General features: G+C 40.0%; 1 protein-coding gene across 2 annotated transcripts in view; it reads right to left on the reverse strand.

The window, feature by feature from the left end:
- Positions 1-12,512, reverse strand: part of HSD17B4 (hydroxysteroid 17-beta dehydrogenase 4) — a 370,026-nt gene that overhangs the window by 50,084 nt on the left and 307,430 nt on the right. For both annotated transcript variants that reach the window (XM_073676923.1, XM_073676920.1), the window contains exons 18-19: positions 4,302-4,371; positions 563-669 (exon numbers count right to left, since the gene is read on the reverse strand). In XM_073676923.1, coding sequence (XP_073533024.1) covers positions 563-669; positions 4,302-4,371 — 177 coding nt within the window. The remainder of the gene's footprint in view (positions 1-562; positions 670-4,301; positions 4,372-12,512) is intronic.

Genomic DNA, 12,512 nt, shown 5'->3' on the forward strand with positions numbered 1-12,512 from the left:
GACCTTATTCAGCGCCTGTGTAGCACTCCTGCTGCTGCACTTTCGCCTCCACGCTATGCTTTGCCTTACTGAGGGCAGAGCTGATAACATAAGTGTGCATGCATCCGTAGTAGGGCAAAGCATAGTGCGCAGATGCATCCACGTCAATTAAAGAAGAACGGAGAGCAGCAGCCGGGGGGAGGGATGGAGAGGCCCGAAATCACGCCCATTGGACCGGACCAATCCGATTTCCATACAGCCTGGGAGAACTTAAAAAGGTTTTTGGGAGTATACAGGGGGAGGCAGGGGGTTATATACGCATTTAAGGAATGCAGCACAGGCTCTGAATAAGGTCATAGTTTTAGTCGTTATATGACAAAACTGGTGATAGGTTCCCTTTAAAGGCCCATCACCCGCTCTTCCACCACATCATATTTTCCCTACTTTTAAAAAGCTGCAATTCTAAAGCGATGCGACTGACCAGTGAAAGCACATCTCAAATATATTCAATTTCCTGATATTTTTCTTGAAGCACATAATTACGTGATCTCACTATTCAGAAACAAAATGCCAAGTACGGTACCTTTATTGCTTTAAACTTGGTTACATCATTATTTGCAAAGTGCTTCAAAACATGTCGGGCAGAAAATCCAAAAGAGCACAGACCGTGCAATATTGGTCGTTTGAACCCTGTGGAGAGGAACCATAGATGAGCGCAACCTTCATCTCAAACATTCTGGATCATATTTATATCAACAAAGTTCTCACGTCGCCATAAACGCTGATTTATTTTGTTCTGGAGCTTTACCCTCGCTCATTGACTATACCATTATTTAAAGAAAAAAATGTAATAAGGACAGTCCAGGCTGGAGGCAAGAAGGACTCCATAGCCATGAAATAGATCTCAAAGTTTGTTGAAGAACTTATCTATTACAGAGGAGCAGCTGCCCAATATGGCAGAATAATCTGATGAAAACGTGAAAATGTCCAGCGGTGAAATAAAGGGAACCTGTCAGTGCCATACTGTAATGATAGACGAGCGGAGTTTTAGTTTTTGAGCTTTCGTTTTTTCCTTGGAAGGACTTGTTTTTTCACATAGAGCTGTCCATTTTATTTAAACCATTTTGGGTTACATGTGATTTTTTTCATTGGATTTTATTGCAATTTTGTGCAAACTACAGTGACCAAAAATACACCAATTCTGGCATTACTTATTTTTCTCCAAGTTCAGAATACACTGTATGGGATAAATATTCTTATAGTTAACAAGTCTGGGAAATTATACCAGCAGCAATACCAAATATGTAATTTTTAAACATATTTTTTTAATTTTTGCTACTTACATTTGACAATTATTTTTAGATTCACGCACATACACAAATATATATATTTATGTACGCATACAAATACATTGATATATATATATAGTGCAGACCAAAAGTTTGGACACACCTTCTCATTTAAAGATTTTTCTGTATTTTCATGACTATGAAAATTGTACATTCACACTGAAGGCATCAAAACTATGAATTAACACATGTGGAATTATATACTTAACAAAAAAGTGTGAAACAACTGAGAATATTTTTATCAACATTTTGCCTAGTTGGCAACTAGAACCCCAAACTCAAGCCCTTAAAACTTAACTTTTATTAAAGCATATAACTCTTCTATTATCATTCTCATTATTATAATTCTCATTATCATGTGTTAGTGGCCCGACATGTTTCGCCTAACTGGCGTCATCAGGGGACAGAGGCTTAAATGCCATTAAGCCTCTGTCCCCTGATGACGCCAGTTAGGCGAAACATGTCGGGGAGGCTTTAATTTTGGATTTTATGATAAGGCATAGGCAGTGTTAACATGAGATAGGTTGTCCGCGGCCACTAACACATGATAATGAGAATTGGTCGGATAACTATATAGTGAAAAAGCAATATTGCAGATTACAATATCCGACCACACTCTGCTGCCTGTACTTCTGTAATTATTTTAATACACACTATCCTTAGAAGAGTTATATACTTTAATAAAAGTTAAGCTTTAAGGGCTTGAGTTTAGGGCTCTAGTTGCCAACTAGGCAAAATGTTGAAAAAGTTATTACCCCTACGCTGTTTTTAGGTTGAACAGTGTTGGCTACAACTGAGAATATGTCTTATATTCTAGGTTCTTCAAAGTAGCCACCTTTTGCTTTGATGACTGCTTTGCACACTCTTGGCATTCTCTTGATGAGCTTCAAGAGGTAGTCACCGGAAATGGTCTTCCAACAATCTTGAAGGAGTTCCCAGAGATGCTTAGCACTTGTTGGCCCTTTTGCCTTCACTCTGCGGTCCAGCTCACCCCAAACCATCTTGATTGGGTTCAGGTCTGGTGACTCTGGAGGCCAGGTCATCTGGCGTAGCACCCCATCTCTCTACTTATTGTTCAAATAGCCATTACACAGCCTGGAAGTGTGTTTGGGGTCATTGTCCTGTTGAAAAATAAACGATGGTCCAACTAAACACAAACCGGATGGAATAGCATGCCGCTGCAAGATGCTGTGGTAGCCATGCTGGTTCAGTATGCCTTCAATTTTGAATAAATCCCCAACAGTGTCACCAGCAAAGCACCCCCACACCATCACACCTCCTCCTCCATGCTTCACGGTGGGAACCAGGATGTAGAGTCCATCCGTTCACCTTTTCTGCGTCGCACAAAGACCCTGTGGTTGGAACCAGAGATCTCAAATTTGGACTCATCAGACCAAAGCACAGATTTCCACTGGTCTAATGTCCATTCCTTGTGTTCTTTAGCCCAAACAAGTCTCTTCTACTTGTTGCCTGTCCTTAGCAGTGGTTTCCTAGCAGCTATTTTACCATGAAGGCCTACTGCACAAAGTCTCCTCTTAACAGTTGTTGTAGAGATGTGTCTGCTGCTAGAACTCTGTGTGGCATTGACCTGGTCTCTAATCTGAGCTGCTGTTAACTTGCAATTTCCGAGGCTGGTGACTTGGATAAACTTATCCTCAGAAGCAGAGGTGACTCTTGGTCTTCCTTTCCTGGGGCGGTCCTCATGTGAGCCAGTTTCTTTGTAGCGCTTGATGGTTTTTGCAACTGCACTTGGGGACACTTTCAAAGTTTTCCCAATTTTTCAGACTGACTGACCTTCATTTCTTAAAGTAATGACGGCCACTCATTTTTCTTTACTTAGAATTTGTATTATGGCAAGAAAAAAGCAGCTAACAGTCTATTCAGTAGGAATATCAGCTGTGTATCCACCTGACTTCTGCACAACACAACTGATGGTCCCAACCCCATTTATAAGGCAAGAAATCCCACTTATTAAACTTGACAGGGCACAACTGTGAAGTGAAAACCATTTCCGGTGACTACCTCTTGAAGCTCATCAAGAGAATGCCAAGAGTGTGCAAAGCAGTCATCAAAGCAAAAGGTGGCTACTTTGAAGAACCTAGAATATAAGACATATTTTCAGTTGTTTCACACTTTTTTGTTAAGTATATAATTCCACATGTGTTAATGCATAGTTTTGATGCCTTCAGTGTGAATGTACAATTTTCATAGTCATAAAAATACAGAAACTTCTTTAAATGAGAAGGTGTGTCCAAACTTTTGGTCTGTACTATATATATATATATATATATATATATATATATATATATATATATATATATATATATATATATATATATATATATATATATATATATATATATATATACACACACACACACACACACACACAGTACAGACCAAAAGAACTTGATATCGGATCCCTTTTTTCAATCCACAGGCAGCAAGTCTCAGGTACTGGCTGTACAATCTCGGCCAGGTGTGTTTGACTCAAATGCTGAGTCCTTTCAGGGGACAACATACTTTTAATAGCCGCCGGTGACCGTGACGTGGAACAGATAAGTCGGCCCAGTGGATCCCCAGCGGCTTCCCCCCGCCCTCTGCCCTGGGTGACAGGTCTCTGGCTACGGTTGCGTATCAGTCACGAGCAGCAGATGGGATTTCATTTATACAACCTGTGTACTCACTTGTGGACAGAGAGCACCTTTGATGTGTCTAACAGTTATTGCCAAATATAAAACTGATTAGTTCAGACCATTACATGCCATGTAATAGTAGGAAACAGCTGGTTCCTTATAAATGGTACCGATAGGACTCTTACCTACTAGACTCATGGTACAGTGGTTTTTCTGCTGTCAGAACCTACAATGTCTGGGATCCAATACAACAATCTCAGAACACCATCATGAAAATACAGCTTAAATGTGCACTCCTAAGGGATCTTCTCCCAGTGCAATCATTTGGCTCACTTACCTCCCATTGCAGCAAAGCTGGGTTCAATGTGAAGAGGATTCCAATCACCACTGAGGCGGTACAGAGCAGCCTGGGGGAGGAAGGAGCAAACGCATCAATCAATGCCGGACCTAATTCAATCAAAAGAGTGCCTAACTTTCTACCTTACCAGGGTTACAACACGTTTCTTTTTTAATTAAATCCACTTAATTATGTTTAATTAAAATGAAATGTTCTGCACTAATCAGAAGCTAATTTGCAGGAGTCTGTTAATCTTAACTCCATCGCTGCACCGGCAAGGACTGTAGGGTTAGAGGAAAGCGTGCTGGCATTTCAGAGCCAAATTATGTTACGTGCACATAGGGAAGTGGAAACTGGCGTTATTTTATGGTTTTACATACCAAATTCATTTTTAACAAAAATATCACATCAAAGTCAGTCCGAAAGGAAAAGTAACACTTTTTTCCATTCAATATCCATCAAGTTAATTTAATAAAAAAGAACTATGTAACAAAAAAATGCTAAAAGGAAAAAACATTTTCAAATGTTTTTGCCTCAACCCAGTTTCAATTTATATAAAAAGTCAATTAAACTCGCAAAAACTTTTCTTTCAGTATACTTCAGCTTAAAGCACCACTCCAAAGTTTTTTTTTTTTTTTCACCGCTGGAGTAGCGCTTTAAATGTAATATCCTGCGTCTTCAGTTTTTTGGCTCCGGTCCGGTCCTGCGGCGCCATCTTGTGAGCGCAGCCTCTGAGTGGCCAGAAGTCAGAAGCTACGTCACAAGCTCTCAATGCAAGTCTATGAGAGCCAGAAAGAGGCTCACATAGACTTACAGTGCTGCTCATCATTATTGGCACCCCTTCATTTTTTTCATAGACTGTACAATATCTTCAGAAATAAATTGAAATGTACCAAGGTTATATCCTCAGGATTTTTAAATTAGTGGTCCAAAGAAATACATCAATAAAAGATTGTTTATCAACTTCCATGTTGCAATTTCAAAGAAGAAACAGAATAAACAGCATGTGCATCAATAAAGGCACCCCTAATTAATACTTTTGCTCCAGTACCAGACGCAGCAAAGAAACCCCACAGCATTATGGATCCTCCACCATGCTTAACTGTTGGTAATGTGCTCTTTTCCTTATACGCTTCATTGTGTCATCTGTAAACAAACTGCTGCTTAGCATTGCTATTTTTCTTTCATTTATCCACAGAACATTTTCCCAGAAGGATTGTGGTTTGTCAAGGTACTCTTTGGCAAAGATCAGTTGTTCCTTTTCAAGTCTTTTCTTCAGCAATGGTTTATACCTTGGCCTTTGCCCATAAAGCTCTGCTTGGTTTAGTGTGTGGCATATGGTATTTGTTGAAACTATGACCCCAGACTGTTCCAGGTTGGCCTTCAGGTCTTTGGATGTTTGACATGGTCTTTTTTCCACCATTTGCACCAACCTTCAAAGACATCTCGTCAATTTTCCTTTTTCCCCCACATCCAGGGAGGTTCTTGACAGCTCCATGTTTGGCAAACTTCTTAATAACATTGCGCACTGTTGAAACTGGGATACCAAGGTCTTTGGAGATGGCCTCATACCCTTTAGAAGTCTTGTGTTTGCTAATAATAGAAGTTCTGATGTCCTCAGACAGCGCCTTTGTCTTCTCTATTGTGACAAAGGAACAGGACCTACCATGTGGCTTTTTAAAACACTGAAGTCATTCATCATTCATTGGCTAATTCATGTCACAATTAATCACAGGTGAATCTCTTGTGATTTACCACAGGAGAGTCAAAATGTGTTTCCATACTAAATTAATGTAAAGTGTGCAAATACCAGTGACACATCAAGCTTTAGGTTTTTCTATTTTTCCCTCCCACTGTTTTTGGCTTTAAATTATTGTTTAGCATTTGCTCTTTTGTATTTAACAAGTGCCCTACACAAAAACTGTTTCACTTGATTAATTTTTTCAGGAGATATTCCACATTATGTACTTAAACTTCATGGGTGCCAATAACGATGAGCAGGACTGTACATTGATTAGTGACCTCCGGCTCGCTCCATGAAACACTGGAGCAGCCAGCAGGTCACAAACTGCTGGAGACTGAGTGGAGGCAAAAACAGATTATAACGCTGGAAGGTTTCAGACAGGGGGGCAGGGGACTTGGATTTTAAGCACCACTCCAGAGGTGAAATAAAAAAACAACAACGTTGAAGTGGTGCTTTAAAGGGGTTTTCAATCTACTCTGCATATTCTTTTCTATCCCCGACAGCTTGCTCTAGATATAAAAGAATAAAACCAACTATACTCCCGGACGCCTGGTCCAAAGCCAGTCCTCCACTGCTGCTCTTTGTTGACAGGCTGCAGCACACATGAACATTGCTGCCAATCACTGGGCTTAGTGGTGATGCACGTCGTGTGTGATCACTGCCCTATTAACTTCTATGAAAGCTTTAGTGCATGTATGACCACTTATCAGAAAGTGAATGGAGTAGTGGTCACACATGTGCACTACCGCTACAAACACACAAGTGAATTCTCATGATTAATGGATGTTCCATTGGTCAGACCTATGACGATCATGCATGGATAGGCATTCATGGGGCTAATGAGCAGAGGTGCAAATGCTTAACTCAGCGCAGATGGAGCTCTACACATTGGAGTTCTTAGTAGTCAGATACCCACAAACAGTAAGATATTCCCTTTTCTGTGGTTAGGGAATAACTGGAAAACATGTTAAGAACCCTATATATCACTTGCAGGCTACACACCGATTTTCAATAAGAGCCATCGTATGAGAAGATATTGCCATTTATTTCCTTCCCTCTGATATCAGCTGCAGAAGCAGATACAAATGAGAAATGGCTAAAACAACTTAAAGATTTAATCCAAACAGAGAATTATATGCCTGCTGTCTCTCCATAGGGAACTTGCTAGTTTAAACAGAACGTGTAACCAGAAAATGACCATTTTTTTAAAATTAGGTTTTTCTGTTATGTATTTTTTTATTTTTAGTAAATTGGCAATGGTTTATTTTTTTTTTAATATCATTATCTGTATTAAAAAGCAAAATAAGTACGGTAATCTAGCCTTTTTCACATTGGTCACAGGTGCCATTTTAGACCCACACTTCATATCTTTTCAGGAAGAGTTTCCAGCAGGCTCATTATCAACATATGATGACGTCGGGTAAATATCTCTTAACACAGCTGATAACACAGGATCCACCAATAATAAAGATGATTTCACAGGTCTCCTTTCTCCCCACCTCTTCCTCCATTCACAATGATCTTTGCACAATCGATTCTTCGATGAAAAACAATGGGTTATTGATGTACACATGGATTTCCTGAATCAACAGGAAGAGTCCAAAATAGCCCCAGTGGCCGGCGTGAAAATTGAAAGTGTTAATTTTTTATTGATAATACAGATTGTGCTATGGAAAAAACATAGCGGAAAAAAAATACATTTAACAAAAAAAATGTATTTAAACAATAGATCAATTTTTGATAACAGATTCCTTTTAAAAGAGTCCAATAGCCTCGACATACATTGAATTAGTGTACTCACAGCAAAGAGGAGAGTGGGATGAGTTGAAAGTGTAATCTTAAAGGTGTTGTCCAGGCTTGGAGTTAAAGTCTGCAGTCACTATATGTGTATTTCTGAATCCTGACAGCGTGCAGGCGAGCAGTCACGTGACTGCAAGCATACGATACTTGCGGTCATGTGCAGACTAGACATGCTCGTCCTCTCTCAATAGACGAGAACTAAGAGAGAACAAGCATGTTTAGTCGGAATGTGAGCGGAAGTATGCAAATCACATACATGTAACAAGCTGTTCGCTCCGGCAATACTGGTGAATCCTGATAGCGTGCACATTGTACACTGTCAAGATTTAGAAGCCAGCAGCCACATACAGTGACTTTCATTCCCAGCCTAAACATCTCATCCATTTTAATTACCAGGCTTGTAAAAACAGTGACCATAACTGGGCTGTAGCTCCATTATGTCTATAACATGATATTCATTTATTTTAATTACTTATATAGCGCCATCATATTCCACTGCACATTACAGACATCATCACTGTCCCTATTGGGGCTCACAATCTAGATTCTCTAAAAGTGTTTGGAGTGTGGGAAGAAAACCGGAGAACCTGGAGGAAACCCAAGGAAACACGGGGAGAACATACAAACTCCTTGCAGATGTTGTCCTTGGTGGGATTTGAAACCAGGACCCCAACGCTGCAGGACTGCAGTGCTAACCACCGAGCTGATAGAAAAATAAAAGTAAAGTACTCACTGAAAATTATGCCTTAGAAATACATTTTCAAAGTAAAGCAATTAAAGGTAAAAGGTTTTGTTTTTCACTAAAATTAAATTAATCCTTCACACATTATACTGGGGAGCCTCGCAGGCGACATTGGCATTAATTTAGCATTATTAACATACAATTACTCATGATTTAGTATTTTCTAGGCCTCTGTGGCTTTAACCATAAATCCAAGACTATGCTGGCTGAAAAGCGAGCGCCTCCACACTGTCTAATCGGCTGCAATTCCGGTAATTACAGCATAAAGATAAAATCAATAGTTCAAGCCTACAACGAATTTCCAATATTGCTGCCTATATCCCAAGCAGAAAAGAATTTACAATATATCTCAATAATAAGTAAATGGCTCTAAGGATCACTTTTATAGCCCAATACATTCCTTTAAAGAAAAAAAATTGAGACCAAACTCTTTGCTCGTGTTTATCAATCAGAGGAGTTCCAGGAATATGCCATTTAATGTCAACTGATGAATAACATTGCGATTGATATGGAAATGGAGAAAATCAGACAAACCTACAGGTGAGAAAATTGTAATTTTACAGAATTTGGTAGTTGGAATCGGAGATCATTAGGGTTTGTTGAGGACACTTTGATGATTGCGGCTGGAGAGATAAGGGAAAGACACAGCAGGAATCACAACAAAAACACGAACGGGGTTTGCAGTTCTGTTAAAAGTAAGACTAATTAGCAAACGATTAAACTAATATGTATTCTTTTTTTTAAATAAAAGTTGAATAAGATCTGGCCTTTATAATTCATCACAGCGGGACCCGTTGTGTCGTGATTATTTAATAAACTACAACCTGTTCAGCGGATGATTAGACTTTATACAAGATTTTTGTTTTCTTCTCTAGGTTCAGTAAACAGCAGAACGCTTCTTGATGTGTCAGAACAAAAGTAACAAAATGCAAAGCCGTGCGCCAAAAGATTCTATTCTAAGCACAATATGTAGCCTGGGAGAGAGTACCCCCATTATAAGAGGTTTAAGGGGGGTTTTCCATTCATAAGTTGTTTAGCTAAAAAAAAAGTAACTTTCAGCACAACAGATATGCGCTGTGCATTACAATATTTCCAGCTCTCTTAATACAAGTAGCAAAAAAGGCAATAATTACCATCTGGTAGCCATTAAGTAGGCCCATGAACTTATAATGTATAAGTTTCAGCAAAAAATTTGCAGGCCACTAAATCTAGCTGAAAAAATGTTATTGTCTATTTCAAGCAATTGTTCAGGACACCCATGCTACATTCATGGTGGCCATGAAAGCAAGCTCCAATGTGACTTTACAGAATGACATTGCTTTATAGTCATACAATAGAAGATTAGCTGCACTTTATGTAGCGCAATTATTGTCAAAAAACGCAGTGGCCACGATGTGCGAACACAGCTCCAAGTACAATAAAGATCAGGTAATTCTTACACTTGTGTTTAGGCCTACCAATGGCACTCATGTCTTTAAAGCAGGCTTTAAAATAAGTGTAGAAAGAACAAGAGCATTTTCTGCATCTCGTCCCCCACAACAAGTGAAAATATGAGATTTGTTACCATCTATGTTTTTAGAGTTTCTGTTCAGCAGGATTCTGTCAGCACTATGTGAGCTAGATCTTCCTTTCCATCATCTCCAAGCACGCACTGTGCCCGTCATTGTTGAATTTCCTGCCTGCCGACTAGAGATGAGCGTTGTTCTACTCGAACTGTTCGCCAATCTCAAATTCGAGCTGTTTTGGGCGGTGTTCGAGCCGGTCGGCGAACACGAACAATTTGAGAAAAATTCGGCTGTTCGAGGTTATGTTCGATAACTGTTCGTGCACCAAAATCATAACTGGATTTTTTCTCAGTAATGATGAAAATTAATGTTAATACGCAGTTTGAGTGTACAGCGGGGCGGGGGGAGGGGCAGGGGATGGATCTCTGCAGGAACAATGAAGATCTCCATTTTTTTTTCTCTTTCCCGCATTTGCAGTGGGGAGGTGCAATCTGTAAGCCTATCAGCAGCGCACACACGGAGCGAAGTGCTTTTTTTCACACAAGCAAGGGCATGTGTGATTGGCAGTGTATGTCACATGTCCTTGCCCTATAAGACCAAGCCATTTTCCCCGTCGCCACCATTTTCTCACTGCTGCAGCTGCGTGTTAGACGGCACCGCTGTTGCTGTGTGCGCTATACCTTGTTAATTTCAAGCCAATTTTCGCACAAATATACAGATAGCTTGGGAGTAGGGAATAGTTGTGATTGCAGTCCTTTTAAGGACTAGGTTACAGCATTTCCTACGACTTTTATCAAGCAGGTCTGTGCTCTTAAATAGATCGGTTGTGGGAGTAAAGACTAATTGTAATTGGAGTCCTTTTCAGGACTAGGTTACATCAGTTCCTATCAGTTTTTGCCAGGCAGGTCTGTGCCAGTGCTGTGCAAGTTTTTTTCACAGCATTTGGCTGAATCTAGCAAAGCTAATCCTTTTTGGCCTATTGCAGAGTGTGTTAGTCAGTGGAGTAGCCTATCTGTGTTGCAAGATATACCACCTGTGTATAGAATACCAATTTTTTTACTGCACCTAGTGAAGTAAAATCTTTTGGGCATAGCATCATTCTATTAGTCCATCTATACTGACCTCCATCAGGTTGCAAACTGAATATAATTTTTTTCTGCATCTAGCTCTGAAAAAATATTTGGGCTTCTAGCAGTGTGTGGGACTTGGTCTATTAGTCCATCTATACTGACCTCCATCAGGTTGCAAATTGAATAAAAAAAAATTCTGCATCTAGCTCTGAAAAAATATTTGGGCTTCTAGCGGTGTGTGGGACTTGGTCTATTAGTCCATCTATACTGACCTCCATCAGGTTGCAAATTAAAAATAATTTTTTTCTGCATCTAGCTCTGAAAAAATATTTGGGCTTCTAGCAGTGTGTGGGACTTGGTCTATTGGTCCATCTATACTGACCTCCATCAGGTTGCAAATTAAAAATAATTTTTTTCTTCATTTAGCTTTGAAAAAATATTTGGGCTTCTAGCAGTGTGTGGGACTTGTTCTATTAGTCCTTCTATACTGACCTCCAGCAGGTTGCAAATTGAATATAATTTTTTTCTGCATCTAGCTCTGAAAAAATATTTGGGCTTCTAGCGGTGTGTGGGACTTGGTCTATTAGTCCATCTATACTGACCTCCATCAGGTTGCAAATTAAAAATAATTTTTTTCTGCATCTAGCTCTGAAAAAATATTTGGGCTTCTAGCGGTGTGTGGGACTTGGTCTATTAGTCCATCAGGTTGCAAATTAAAAATAATTTTTTTCTGCATCTAACCCAGCCAATAGTTTTGGCCTAATACCACAGTTTGGCCACTCAGCTCTGCTCGGTTCCCATCCATTGTTTTTTTGTGCAAACAACTCCAGAGTTGTGAATTAGTTAACCACCAAAATGAGTGGAAAAAGGCCTGCTGCTGGTGGAAAGGGGAATAGGCGTGTTGGGAAGGGGAAAAAAGGTTGTGTCCGTGGGGTAGGTGCAGAAGAAAGACCATCTTCCAGCCAAACTAAAATGTCTACTTCTTTTAGCGGACAATGTGATAAGATCCCTTTCTTACGGCCACGCCAATCGCTACAAATTCCAGATGAGGCACAAAAACAGCAGGTGCTTCAACGGATATCAAGTGCTCCTTTAAGTGGGCTCTCCTCCACATCAACTTCAACATCACAAATACTCCAGTCCTCAAAGGTGTCACCCAAATCGCACTTGCTTCCTCACAGCTCCCAAATCTCCAGCTGCCCGTCTGAGTATGAGGTAGAACAGATGGTTGAGTCTGCAGAGCTGTTTACTCATACTATAGCCTGGGAATCAGAGGTCGACTCCAGCGCTTCTGTGAATCCAGACGAGGAAATGATCTGCACTGATGCCCAGAATCTTTATGAGTCGGAT

This window comes from Phyllobates terribilis, unplaced genomic scaffold (genome assembly GCF_046119375.1).
Source record: "Phyllobates terribilis strain yellow unplaced genomic scaffold, ASM4611937v1 Scaffold_1__5_contigs__length_1240528914, whole genome shotgun sequence".
Taxonomy (NCBI): domain Eukaryota; kingdom Metazoa; phylum Chordata; class Amphibia; order Anura; family Dendrobatidae; genus Phyllobates; species Phyllobates terribilis.